Genomic DNA, 14,862 nt, shown 5'->3' with positions numbered 1-14,862 from the left:
TTTTTCAAAAAAGAACAGGCTGATACCCCACCCTCACCCACCATGGCCCCCTCCACCTCTTTTCCCCTTCCCCCCCTAATGTAACACTAATGTCTCAACAAATGAAACCGACTGTGGCGATCACACAGGGTCCCCGGACGTTTGATGGTCTGTTGATCCCTGTGCCACCACTGTGTTTGCTTTCTTCGCTGCCACCAGCCCATTTCTCTTGGGTACACACGGAGTCCAGACAGTTGTTAACATTAACAAATAATCAAGTTTATTTTTATAGGCATGAACAACTAACAACTTCAAACTGATTATCCCAACTATCTATCTGACTCCACCTACCAGCTCCTCTCACTCTCTCACCACACAACTCGACTAACCCACAGACTCAACCTCCCTCTTCCTTCTCCAACTCCCAACTCTCAACTGACTTTTAAACAACACCAACTCTCTCTCTAACTCCACCTCCTCCCCTCGGGTTCTCACTGGTCAATCGCATCACACTCATTTAACCCTTTCCTTATGACCCACCTAGGAGGCAAACGCCACACCGACCTGTAGAATATGTTCCTTGAAAAAAGAGACATTGCACATACTTTGTAAACAAGACATCTTTAATAAAAAATACATTTAAAAAAAAAGCTGCCTTGAGAATTAAGCAGTGCCTGCTAATAATTCAGGCACAGCCAGCAAATGGACTGCAAGTCCTAATGTAATTGTTTCTATGGAACTAAGCAGGTCTGAGCTTGCTACTATCCCAGTGGGAGGAAGCCTGGGCATCCCATAGGTGCTGCTTTGAGCAGGAAGAGAGCAATACACAATTTTAACAAATACAATTTCTGCCTTTAAATGGAGATGAAATGAACTAGGCATGCAGTTTTTTTCACTTTGCAAGTTCGTTAGTAACAATGATGGGGTTCAATACTGGATTGCAGGAAGGGGCCGTGCCCCGGGGGCTGGCAACCCATACTATGCCACTGATCCTCCGGATTTCTCATGGAGGAGGCCCTTGAAAGGCCTCAGGGGATGATCATAGCGTTCAGGTAGGTTCATATGGGGAGTGGCAGACCTTGAGCAATTGCAGTCCTGAGACAGTTAAGACTTTGAACTGGGGCCAGAAACTAATTGGCAGCTAGTGCAGTTCAACCAGGATTGGTGTAATATGCTCAAACCTGCTTGCTCCAATGAGCAACCTGGTTACCAAATTCTGCACCAGCTGACGTGTCTGAATAGTGTTCAATGTTGCAGTGGATTCTTTCAGATAAGGGGTGTCTAATGTGATGGCTTCCAGATGTTTCTGGACCACAGCTTCCAGCATTGCTGTGCATCGTTTTTGTGACTGAACCAGTGCAGATTTTCGTCCCAGGTATTTTAAATGTTTTATTAACTAAAAATGTAACAACAATTTGGTTATTTGACGAGTACTGGCGCTCAAGGTTAGCATTTTTTATATTCAAAAGCTTCTGTGTTTTGACTTCTAATATAGTAGAACTTAATGAAATCCGTCTCAGAAAGGACAAAGCAATAATCAGTTTGTCAAGATGTCACTGCTGTATTGCAATGTCAAAAAGTGTCATAGTGTGTGAGATGTTCAAAGGAGTAGAGTCTGATGCCTTGGCCATTCTGGGAACAGTGGGGGGTGACCAAAGTTGAGCCATATTTTGACTTTATTGCTAAATTAAGCATCACTTAATTGTAGTTTCTCAGTATACGCAGTAATTTTCCCATTATTACTATTTTTGTGTGCAAAGTAACCTCTACAATCTGTAGCAATCTGTTCTCTTTCTGCTTCTTGAGAGCAAAGTATGTACATCTACATATGCATGCACACAGATAACGAATCTCGATAGATATCGTATTAAATCCTGAAAGAACCTCAAATCACCATATTCTACTCTTGCAGATTTGTGATGAATTATTGTGGAGACAGTTGATGGCTTTCTGTATGCATTGGCCTTAAATTATTATTGTTACTTTTTTATTCATAATTGTATGTTTTATTTTTATTTTTTTGTAAACTGCTGAGAGGTTTTGTACAATCAAGCTGTTAAGTTGTTGCTGTTTGTTCCGATTCAGGGCTGAAGATCAAGTTTCCCCGGGGGGGGGGGAGCAGCGGAGCAAATGGCGATGTGGATGAGCCCCCAGACTCCCATGTGAGGCCAGGACACAGAGGCAAAGGGTTTATGCCTTACTTCCCATAGTAAATGGCAGCAGAGTTGGGCTTTAGAGCCTTCTCCCTACCCAGCTCAGTCAGAGATGCAGGCTCTTAGAAATCATCCAGGGAATGTTATTAGGGGAGGTGGTCTTGGCTTTGGAGGAGAGGATAAGAAGATATAGCCTTGGCATGGGAAGCACCTGGGAGCCAGATTGAACCTCTGAGGTTCCCAATTCTCTGTCCCTAGGATGGGATAACTAACATGACTCAAATGTTTGGCTTCACCCGGAGATTTCTGATGGAAGGGCTGAGGCTAGTGTGATTTCACCTGGAGGAGCCAGTGTGGTGTAGTGGTTAAGAGCGGTAGTCTCATAATCTGGGGAACCGGGTTCGCGTCTCTGCTCCTCCACCTGCAGCTGCTGGGTGACCTTGGGCCAGTCACGCTTCTCTGAAGTCTCTCAGCCCCAAGTAAGGGTATAAGAAATTAAGACTCGAAATTATATGTGTTTTATGTTTTTTGTTCTTATGTATTTATGTTTTTGTTTGTGTTGACAAAAATTTTGTGGAAACTTTGATAATTTTTTTTTTTTTTAAAAAAAGAAGTCTCTCAGCCCCACTCACCTCACAGAGTGTTGTGGGGGAGGAAGGGAAAGGAGAATGCTAGCTGCATTGAGACTCCTGAAGGGGAGTGAAAGGCGGGATATCAAATCCAAACTCTTCTTCTTCTTCTTCTTAGTCAAGCATGTAGTTTATGAGTTGCATCACTTTCCAGGAAGGATTTTCCCTCATTCCCACTCCTCTCCATGAATTGTCAGTTTCCTTGTTCTCAAGATCCTAGAGTCAATTTAATTTTCTTTTACAGGTATGTCACAATAGCATTATCTGCTTAGGCAATCGCTAGTGTGGTTTCCTTATCCTGGCTATAGGTATAATAGTTATGAGGAAGCAATAAATGATGTAGCTGCTGCTTCTCCGCTGGTCCCCTTGCTCAACTTCCTCAAGGACATCTTCTTGCAGCAGGTGCAGGGGAAGAGGGAAGGCAAAGGGGCTAGTGAAGGAACAGAATGGGGAGTGCGACAGAATCTTCTCCCATTGCCTCAGAACTTAAGGCTATAGATAGGATCTCTGGTGGGTGAGGTGGCAATCCTACAGCCCCCCCCCCACCACATTCAACGATGTGTGTGTTCTGCAACATGTTCTAGTGCTGAATTTATACTGCTTGGCTTGTTCTGTGATGCTTCCCCAATGCGACCACATTACTGCTGGCTGGAGGAGCTGTAGTGCAACCAAAACAGAACAAGAATAAACAAGGAACATTTGTGTTAGAAAAAGTAACAGGATATGCACTTATTGAGCATGTGAAGTAATACACCTGCCCCCAGGGGTGGGCTATGGTAATTTTTCATAATACGGCACCCTGTGCGAGCCCAAAATTTTATGCCCCCGAATGGATCTTCTCAGTTTTGTGCCCCCCTTGGCTTGGCACCCTGTGCCTGGACCACCTTAAATCTGGTCCTGCTGCTGCCCCAAATTGTCGTTTGCAGGTGCAAATAGCTTTGGAAGTGGGATCACGTGTGACGACCACAATGGCCTCACAAGCACAGATCACCATGAATGTGCAGTAAAAAGGATGAAGTTTAGGAGTTTATTTAGGAGTTGTTCCACAATCACCCTGCCAAGCCCATGTAAATATAACTGCTGCACTTTGCCCTGGCTGTTTGATTGACTGTTCCGTTTACAAGACCCCTGGTAACTCACTTACATTCTTGTTCTAGGAAGTGGTATGGGGATGGGGAGGCTGAGAGAAGACCCAAAACTATGATGTTTGAGTTTTGATTGGAATTTTTTGGAAAAGAAAGGGAAAACAGAACTCCAAAACAAAAAGTAAGCAGGGTTACAGTAGGAATTTGCAGCAGCTGACCAAAGTGAACACTATTCACCAGACATGTATGGTGACCTGTTAGGGACTTGGGGTCAAACCATTTCCTTCCTGCAGGGCAAATAGGAGCTATATGGGGAGGGCAATTCAGAGTGGGGAAATGATGGCAGGTGAAAGGGTTAAAGTGTCTTGATCCAGCCCCCTCCCCCCTCCAGTGGCATGTAGCTTTGGGGAGGGGGACAAGTGGGGGGTTGTATTTATCCTAAAATCATGGTGTCAATAATGTATTGTATTTTTTATTTATTTTTTCTTTTATCTTTTTGTCAACTGCTTTGAGGGTTTCTTGTATAATCATGTTTTGGTGGCATGTGGTTAACCTGATTTTGCCACTGACTGAAACGCCTTAAACCTTTTGGGGGGGAGAGAAGCATCTGGTGGGCAAAAATATCTGGCTGGAGACGGTGTTCTGCTCTGTGGGTCAGATGTTGAGCAGGCCTGGGTCGGAGTAATGATTGGAGCTCAGCTAGAGGCTAAATGAGGCTGTTTGGAGACCATCATATCCTAATAGCAGGGAAGTGATTGAGATTGGCTTTGTTGCATGTCTTGTTTAGATCCCAAACTGGGATTCTGTGAATGCATAACAACAATTATTTAATACTTTAGAAGTTCCCTAGCTCCTTTAAATACGCACATCTTCTTTCTAGCTGTGTTTGCTATTAAATCAGATGTGACACTAATGGGCTTCTGACCAGCTGTCCATTTCACAATATTTCTGGTGATGATGTGCTCTTCGTTGCTACGAATCTGATTTGCACCCTGTCAATTTCTGGTTGGCTTATTCTGAGAGCAGGAGATCACTGCAGTGATTTCTGTCTGGAATGACTTCTGTTATTTTGCAATTGCATGGCCACTGGCTAGGATTTTCAGGCGATTTCTTGGTGAGACAAGATAAGTAGACCAGATCTGAAAACAAGACAACTTGCAGCTTTAACCACTAACTAACTTTCTAGTGTAATGTTCCATTTGACTTCCGAAACGTTAGATTTCCAAAGCGCAGCTTTTGATTGGCTGAGGAAGCTCCTGTAGGCAATCGGAAGCCATGGAAGCCTCGTTGGATGTTCGGCTTCCAAAAGAACGTCCAAAAACCGGAAAATTCATTGCAGGTTTTTGATCATTTGGGAGCCAGAACGTTTGACTCCCAAGGTGTTCAGGAGTCGAGGTACAACTGTACAGTACTGTACAGTCTCCTGCCCATGGGTCCAGATGATGAAGATGTCATCAATATAACTTGGGGGAGGTGTTTGTGGGCAGAAGCAGAAGTAAGTGTTGTTCTAAAATAGCCATGGATATGTTTGCTTACTGTGTTGCCCATTTACCTGTCTTTTTGAAATAATGGTGTTTGAGGACCAGGTGGCAAAACTTGGTAGCTATATGTGGTCCAGCATCTTGGATAACATTCCTGATGGCTGGTACTATGTTTTTGTGGGGGAAAGTGGTCTGGAACCTCAGTATCCCTGATTGCCAAAATAATATTCCCCGGGATAGAGAAAGACTTGTACAGTAGTTGCCCAACAGAGTTGGTGGTTTTCTTTGCGGAAGGAAGAAAGGAAGAGAAAGAAAAATATTTGAAGGAAATGATGGATTGAACAAACAGGCTCCTGTTCTAAATGTAGGAATGTAGCATCAATGTAGCATTCTCCAAAGCAAATTGTCTTTTTGCAGGTCCCTCCCACCCTGCTTTTCAACACAAGACTCTTTGTAATGCTTTGCAATGCAAATGTGAAGCTGAAGTTTGGACAGAATGCTCATTGCATGGCAAATTCTTCTCTGCTCCTCCAACACCGTTCTTGCAAATGTAGTTGTGTTGACCCACAAGAAGAAAATCCAAAATCCACATTAGGACAATACCCTTATTAGGCCAACCAAGATACTACAAGTTGCATGCGAGCTTCTGAGTTCTCCTATACAGGTATTATCTAGATGATAAAAAAACCCAAGACTGGTGAGAGGAAACCTGTGTATTTTGCAAAAGTAAAAAATGATACACTTGTGATTAACAGCTGGATCTTATATTTCTAAAAATTGGAGTGTCAACCACTGTATGCTTCTTTTTCCCAGAAGCCCTGCAAAGCCCCTAATAGAGCCTCATTTGAATATTGCAACCTCCTTCCACGGTCTTTCTGACTAAATTCAGACTCCATGCATGATTTCAACACCATTTCAACACCAGTCATTTCACTTTCCCCTTTCTGTCTACTGAATACTGTAATAGTTCTGGAGAAGGCAAAAGCTTACACACTGTTTTCTTTCAAACATCTTTAACAGTGCTTGAGAAAGGTATTTTCTAATGTAGATTTTGAATGAAGAAAGGCAGTTAAGATCATTTTTTTAAGACTATGGTGGCAACTTAAGCCACATGTATGAATTGGCTCTTAGACCTGGAACATGGTTCCAAGTTGTGCCCAGGAAACTCAAGAAACAATTGGAGATTAAATGGCCTTTGAGCATGTGCAGAGTGCCTTTCTCTCTTCCTTGAGCACATCCTGGGTTCCATGGGTCAGTGTCAGGGCCTCTTGCATTTCTGGAAGGGGTGAGGGGAGGAGGAGTCTGAGGTCCACCACTGTGTGCATGTGCCTGTTCATTTATCTGTTAACCAGACCCAGCCTGGTTACCTGTAAAAAGTTTAGGGGAGATGTGTTTGGTGAATCAGGATGCTACCCTAGAACAAACCAGAGATGTTTGAACTAGCACCAGCACCTTCTGTTGCAGAGATGGAGAACCTGAGACTCTTCGGATGTTGTTGGACTACAGCTTCCATCATCTCTGACTCTGACCTTTGTCCATGCTGGCTGGGGCTGATGGGAGTTTGAGTTCTCATCCTTGGTCTGTTGCCACAATTTTCCAAGTTAAAAATGGACCTACCTAAGGAGCAGCATGTGTATTTTTTTCATGTCCCCTCTATTTATTTACTTTATTTCAAACATTTACATCCCACTTCTTGATTGTAGTTTTCCAAGGCAGGAGGGTTGTATGTTGCTGGTGTGTGACTTTCTGGCAGAGTTGGGCAGGGTTGTTGGCTTCAAAGGGCTAGAGCTGCTTTGCACAAAGCTGGGGCAGGATGTGGTAAAATAATGACGAGCATCTCTGCATTTGAAGAGATAACTGACTTTGTGAGCAGAGATCACTGATAGGATGAATGATGGGAGTTCAGGCATAGAATACAACCTTTTGATAACTTTCTGATCAATTTGGGCTAGATTTTGCCTAGAACTTCTTTCTTAATTACAGGTCTTGATCTTGGAAGGTGTGAATCATGTCAGAGAAAACGGTGCCTGTGATCATGCACAGAGTGTTCTTTTCTTCCCCTTTTCTTTCTTTTTTTTAAATAATATTTATTACTTTTAAAACTTACAAAAAGAAAAAAGAAGAAAAAAGAAAAAAGAAAAAAACAACAACAAGAAAAGGAAAAAACAATACAATACAATATATAAACAATACAAAACACAACATTAACCTAAACAAAACAAAACAAAAACAATTTAAAAACATACATTGTACCATTTCAGTAGTCTGTCTTTTATACCCTTGTTTCATCGACCTCCTCTCACCTCCCTTTTTGTATTCCACTTCTATTAATTGTTTCAGCAATTCCTTTCCATCTTTCTCTATTTTCTGTCATATAAATATCTTAACTTATTTTTACCCTTATTTTCCATTAATACTATAATGCTTATTTATGCTTAACTCCTTATAACATTTCAACTAAAGCCGTAAGATTTCATTCCAACATTTTTCTAACACTCAGTAATTTTACAATATTTCTATTTCTGAAAATAAACTTTAAAACTTTTCCCAATCTTCTTCCACCATCTCTTCTCCCTGGTCTCGGATACTGCCAGTCATTCGTCAATTCCAAATAGTCCATCAACCTGGTGATCTTCTGTCCGAGGCTCTTAACTCTTTTCCAAGTCCCTTCTGTAGGTCTTCTTCATATTTATACATGCACTTTACTTTGTCTTCTACTGATCTTGTTCTTATTTTCCTTCCTTTGATACTGAAGAGCAGATCTCGGGGAAGCTCCAACCTAGCAATGCTGTTATTCCTTCTCGACAGGTCAACCAAATCTCCATAGTTAAATCTAAAATCCATAAGGTATTTCAGGACATGTTTCAAAATTCCTCCAAATCCAAAGGCCCCCACAGCTCCAATCTCCTCATGACCCAAGTCCAAATCCCAAAAGTCAGTAAATCCCTGCATGAAGGGATCTGTGCAACTTTCCTTCTCCAGTCCAGGCAGGGCTCCGATCCTCAAAATCTGACTTTTTCTAAAATCAATCATAAAAGGCCTCAACTTATAGTCCTCAATTTGCCTCTGTAAGGCTGGGACTCCCACTTGTATTACTTTAGGTTCAACAACAGCAACTTTCTCCTTCACCTTCTCAACAATTTGCCCTGTCAAAGTAGATTCCTGTATCAGATCCTGAATAATTTCTGTATTGATAGCCACTTTTTGTCCCAAGTTAGTCACTTTTTGTCCCAAGTTATCAATTTTAGTAGTCATAACATCTGTCTTCTTGTGGAGTTTTCCAACGAGTGACTTATCTTGCATAATGCACTTACTTATTTAGAAATGTGCCACATCATTTACAAAAGAGGGCCCTTCTTGGACTCATAAGGAATTGTTGCTGAAAGAGATTTGGAACATATCCAGAAGAATTCAGTGTTGCGCGGTTGTTATCATTCCATTAGTGCAAGCATTTCTGCTTGCCTGACAGAATGACCTCTCCTTTCCTCCCCCCATGCGCTGTTCTGGAGGTTTTCCAGAGCAGATCGGGAGGAGGAGAGTGGAAGAAGCCGCCCTGCCCTAGTGTGCTCACAGGAGCCCTTGTGTCAGCTTCGGTTAGTGTACTGGGTTAGTTCAATCTGGCCCATAGCTTCCTTCTTGACAGCAGTCATATGAGCAATTGCTGTCAGTTGGAAATCCCCCAACTTTAGTAGTACAGTAATGCAATGGTATGATAATGTTTGGGAGAAAGCTTTTATGACCATAAAAGACAAGAAGAAGGTTGCAATGCACAAGTAAATTGATAGAACTATGGAGTTTAAAAACCATTGTAATTCAAAATATTAAGATATTGCACAACCTTGTGCCTTATTTTCACTCATGATTGCCGTGCATTAGGCTGCAGTTCCCATTATCCCTGACAGCTGACCATGAAGGCAGGGGGCTGATGGGAGCTAGAGTCCAACAACATAGGAGGACACAAGGGGGGGGGGGTGACGGCTTATTTTTTTCCTTCTCTGTCTTAGCTGCTACTTTCTTTCTTCTGCCACTAAATAAGTATGATTGCCTAGAATTGTAGTCATTATATATGTAATTTTGTACAATACGCTACAGCAGTCGCCACTAAGCTCTATGGGCAACTGGGCACATATGGTATCTTGAGGAAGCAACAGGGGTGTCCTTTACAAAATGCTTGCAAAAAATGGTTGCCATATGAAAAAGAGACAGGGCCACAAGATGGTCCGTCAGTGGGGTGAAATGGCACCTACATCAGCCACTGCCACATTCACTCTTTGCAGCTCTCCTCTAACCCATTCCTGAGCCAGTGCAAATAGAAACTGAGCAGGATGAGTAAACAGTTTCTCATATGTGGATTTTAGAAAATAGCTACTGAGACCTTTCGTGGACACCATAGGAGATATTAGTGAGCACAATGGCACCATGTTAGTGGCTGCTTGTGTTGCAGTTTTGTATTTCGAATAAAGAGCCAAAGATTGCATTTCAGCTGGCTTGATACCTTTTGTTAAAGGTCAGTGTTTTCTACAAGTTGAATTTATCCCATAATTTATTACTGTCAACTGATTCTAATCAAATGGGTTTTATGCCACAGATTGCTGTTCTTTAGTGGGGGGTGTGTATGCATGTATAAATGTACGTATATCAGTTGATACAGCTGCCTGCATTTTTGGACTTTCTTCAAGGGTGTGGTGCAAACTTGTTTCATTTCCATTGTTTAATACAGTTTCAACATCCCGTGGTGCAGGCAAAAACATGAATGCCTGTAACCTCACCATGCATCTTGCTCAACTGATGACTTGCCAAATCATTACTAATTACTGTAGCCTTCCAGTAACGACTGTGCAACTGGTGCAAGGAATGTTTCGAGAAAGCACACAACTCACTTGGGTGAGGGGGTGCAGAACATTCTGTTTCAGAAAAAGGTAGGGCTGAAGGGGGACAAAGTGTGGGAGGGACCAGATCTCAGTGGTAGATTGCTTTCTTTCATGCAGATCAGAGCTGGGCCAACTTGGTTCCCTCCTGATGTTGTTGGCTACAACCCCCACCATCACTGGCTATGGGCCATGCTGGCTGGGGCTGGCTGGAGCAGGGAGTCAAACAGCATCTGTAGGGCACCATGTGGCCTACCCAGGGATTTCTAGTTCAATCCCTGGCATCTGCAGGATTTAAAATAGACTGGGTAGCCCTGCTTTGGAATCTCAACTGCATCAGCCTCAGGCAGTTTGGCCAGTGGTCAGGGATGATGGGATGACGGGGTTCAATACTGGACTGCAGGAAGGGATTTAGGGAGTGGTAACAGTCCACGGGTTCGGAGGCGCTATATTTGCCCTGGGTGCTGGCGACCCATGCCATGCCACTGATCCACAAGGAGAAATGGCATCTTCAGTTAAAGGGACCTCAGGCAGCAGGATTAGGAAATACCTCCTCCATCTTGGAGAGCTACAGCTAGTCAGGGCTAGAAAGCACATTTGTCTGGAGTTATTGAACATGTTTATGTGAGCTGAATGGTTATTAAGTATCTGAGTTACCTTCTAAATAGCATTTAACATATTTAATATGGTTTTGCTAATTCCCCGCTTGTGGCCTTAAAAAGTTCCTTTTGAAAACTATAGATGCAAATAATAGTCATGCATCTATCCCCTGGGCTTTAAAACCAAGCTGGTTAATGTAAATATTTGTCTTTTCTGTACAGTAATTTCATAGCATCCTTTTGTGCAATGATCTGAAGTGAGTTGATATTATTATTATTATTATTATTATTATTATTATTATTATTATTATTATTATTTATTTGCATTTGGCCCTTCCTAACAATGAGCTCAGGGTAGCATATATGGTTCTTCTTCCCCTCCCCTATTTTATCATGACGATAACCCTTGGATGTGAGTTAAGCAGAGAGCGTGACTGGCCCAAGGTAACCCAATATGTTCCATGGATGAGTGGAGAATTCTGTCTGGGTCTTCCCAACAGGCTAACCCCTGCACCAACTTCATGCAACTCAAAAGCCCAGATGCTGCAGTCTCTCTGTCTAAGCATGGCCAGGGAGCTAGCTCATTCAATTTTTTGGTTTGGTTCTGGTTCAAATATGACTGGTTTGGTTCCAGTTTAGACTGATAAGTCTACTTATTTAATAGATTTATATTCGACTTTTTTGACAAGAAAATGGCTCGCATTTACAGAATGCAAATGTATGCCAAATTGATAAGGACAAAATTTTGGGGGATGGTACTTAAAAGCTTCACTTAAACTTCACTAGGGTCTAGCCTTGCAGGTTCGGAATCGATCAGGTTCAAGCAAGAGATCTCTGCCAGGCAAATTGGAAGCAAAACCGTGGCTAGAAGAAAGCTGGATCATTTCTTACTGAACAAGGTTCCAACTCCCAAGCAAAACATGGGAAAAGCCCAGAACAAAGGGCACATTCTGTTCTGGCTTCTGTCAGGACTGGTAATACCAGCTACGATACTTTAGAGCGGTGATTGGTATACGCGGTAGCACTTCTGAAGGATTATGGCGTTCTTGTTCCATTCATGCCATGGGTCGGGTCAACTCCACCCTTGGAACTAAATAAAACCATCTATTTGGCTACTTTTTTGTGAATGTTTCAGAAAGTGGGGTTTCCTTGCCTTATTATGGCACTGGGAACCCAGTAGAGGTTGCCTAATGCAGTGTTTCCCAACCTTGGGTCTCCAGCTGGTTTTGGACTACAACTCCCATCATCCCTAGCTAGCAATACCATTGGTCAGGGATGATGGGAATTGTAGTCTGAAAACAGCTGGGGACCCAAGGTTGGGAAACACTGGCCTAATGGAGGGAAATGTATTGAAATTAGCAGTGGTGTGTATGCAATGTTGTGCAGCGGAACCAACCCTTCTGTTTTGGAGCTGTGGCTTTGTCAGATCCCTACAGCGTAACACTCAAGCTCAGGAGGCCAACGCTTCTGATATGTTGGTTGGGTAGACCTCCCCCCCCCCATGTCCATAACAGTTTGAACTGTGGTAAGGTGGCATAAAGATAAGATTATGTATGAAGATAGGAGTGAGAGAACAAATTGAAAACAGGGCAAAGAGGTATGGCCTTAAGGGAAAGTGGAGTTGGGCCTTTAGTGCAGCTGCTGCTGCTGCATCGTGAGTGTTTGGAGAAGGCCTCTCCCTCCTCAGGCTAATTCCATCTGGCCTAGGGGGCGGGGCCCAGGCTCACCTCCGTGATAGTTTTAAGGACACTGGTGCTGCTGCAGCAAATGCTAAAGATGTTTTATATATTTTAAGGTGTTTTAAACATGCTTTTATTGCTTATTTTGTTGTACCACCGTGAATGGTGGTTTTTATCTATGTATTTTTGTTTTGTTCTATTTTGTTTTGTTTTGGGGTGGGATATTGAGTGGGGTGGGGATTGGTTTTTGTTTGGGCATAATTGTTTTTTGGTTGTTTTGTTTTTCTATTTTGTAAATGGAGGTTAGTATGAGGCTTGGGATTGCTACCGTGGAGGGGCGAGGGAGGTATGGTGGTGGGGGCAGATGTTATAGGCGAAGGGGATCGAGATACGGATATGCTCGTACCCCTTCCAATCTGCGCCCCATCCCGAGAGACGAGGGTAGGGTGAGCAAGGATTACTCACCTCCTTCACTGGTGTTGTGCAATGCCAGGTCTATAGGCAACAAAACCGCCACCCTGCGAGATTTCTTTACCTCGCAGGGGGTCAACCTGGCTTGTGTGACGGAGACCTGGGTGTGCGAAGGGGTAACTGTTACCTTACAAGAGATGGCGCCCCCAGGTTTCTCCGTCCTCCACCAGTCACGGACTGTGGGCCGGGGGGGAGGGGTGGCATTATTAATCCGGGAAGATTGCTCTTTCAGGGCTCTACCATCGCCATCGATCCCCGGCATTGAATGTGTTGGCCTAGTGTGGGGCTCCAAGGAGAGCTTGGCTGTCTGTCTGGTGTACCGGCCACCTAGCGCACCAGCAGCCACCCTGTCAGGCCTGCTGGAGGCGGTGGCCGGCTGGGCCTTGGAGTTCCCTAACCTATTGGTATTGGGAGACTTCAACTTCCATGCTGATGCCACTCCCTCCTCAGGCTCTGGACCTGGTGTCTTCCATGGCGACACTAGGGCTCTCCCAGTTTGTTTTGGGCCCCACACATCAAGCAGGCCACACGCTGGATTTGATCTTTGGCGCCGGTATAGATGTGATCATGTCTCCTTCGATGAAGGTGCCATGGTCTGATCACTACACTCTGAAAGCCAGGATTGACTTTCCACCCCCACCCTGCTTAGGTGGCGAGCCGATGGACCCTGCTAGATTCCGTCAAGCCTTGCGGGACCTTGCTCCCCCTGGCGACTCATTGACTGAGCTTGTTGAGGGCTGGAATACCCAGCTCCTGGCAGCTATCAATGAGATCACACCTAAGCGCCCTCTGCGACCCCGCAGAAACCGGGCTCCCTGGTTTACCGAGGAGCTTTGGAAAATGAAGCGGGACCTCAGACGGCTAGAGCGAGTATGGCGGGGTGCCCGTAACGGAGCCTCAAGAACATCTTATAGGATTTTTATGAAAACCTATGAGATGGCAGTGAAGGCCGCTAAGAAGTTTTACTTCTCGGCCTCCATTGCATCTGCTAGCTCTCGCCCGGCGCAATTATTTAGTATAATCAGGTCTTTAACGTCCCTTGAGGGACAGCCAAATTTAAATAACAATCTGACACACAGCTGTGAGGCATTTGCGAGCTTTTTTGCAGAGAAGGTCCTGTTGCTCCGCCATGACCTCCCTGCCAATTTGGATACAATAAAGGAACTGGAGGCCCCTCGACTGTCCTCTGGTCCAGTATTGGACCACTTTGACCGGATATCTCCAGCCGATGTGGACAGACTCCTCCGAGCTGGAAAGCCCACCACCTGTCCTCTTGACCCGTGCCCGTCATGGCTGATTAGAGCATGTCCAGACGAGGTGCGGGCCCCCCGGGGGATATCATCAATTTGTCCCTTGGCACCGGGATATTCCCAGGGGAACTGAAGGAGCAGTGGTGCGTCCGCTCTTAAAGAAAACATCATTAGATCCCTTAGATCTATCCAATTACCGCCCGGTCTCGAATCTTCCATTCCTGGGTAAGGTGATTGAGAGAGCGGTTGCTGAACAGCTTGGTAGGTTTCTGGATGAAACATCGACGCTGGATCCATTCCAGTCCGGCTTCCGCGCTGGTCATGGGACCGAGACGGCTCTGGTTGCCCTAACAGATGATCTTCATAGACAGCTGGATCGAGGTGGGTCGGGGCTGCTGATTCTTCTAGATCTGTCAGCAGCTTTCGACATGGTCGATCATGAACTCCTGGACCACCACCTTGCCGACGTGGGGATCCAGGGCACAGTCCTTCAATGGCTGCACTCGTTTCTCTCTGGTCGGGGACAGAGGGTGGCGCTCGGGGGGGAATTGTCATTGCGCCACTCCTTGGTGTGTGGAGTGCCTCAGGGTGCGATTCTCTCCCCGATGCTTTTTAACATCTTTATGCGCCCCCTCGCCCAGCTTGTCCGGAGTTTTGGGCTGGGTTGC

General features: G+C 44.4%; 1 protein-coding gene across 5 annotated transcripts in view; it reads left to right on the top strand.

The window, feature by feature from the left end:
* The window catches only part of B4GALNT1 (beta-1,4-N-acetyl-galactosaminyltransferase 1), a 50,040-nt gene that overhangs the window by 8,491 nt on the left and 26,687 nt on the right, over window positions 1-14,862 (top strand). The window contains exon 1 of one of the 5 annotated variants that reach the window (XM_081851756.1): window positions 1,259-1,354. The exons of 3 other annotated variants lie outside the window; for them this stretch is intronic. Coding sequence is in view for 1 of the 2 variants with exons in the window: in XM_081851752.1 (XP_081707878.1) it covers window positions 10,182-10,246 (65 nt within the window). In the remaining variant the exon portion in view is untranslated. Of the gene's footprint in view, window positions 1-1,258; window positions 1,355-10,154; window positions 10,247-14,862 lie in introns of those variants that run through there. One more of the 5 variants, XM_081851752.1, reaches the window with a different exon arrangement.

The sequence above is a fragment of the Podarcis erhardii genome (assembly GCF_964252035.2).
Source record: "Podarcis erhardii genome assembly, chromosome: 2".
In the NCBI taxonomy this organism is placed as follows: Eukaryota; Metazoa; Chordata; class Lepidosauria; order Squamata; family Lacertidae; genus Podarcis; species Podarcis erhardii.
Note: the sequence above shows the minus strand (reverse complement) of the source record. Positions and strands in the feature narration are given on the sequence as shown.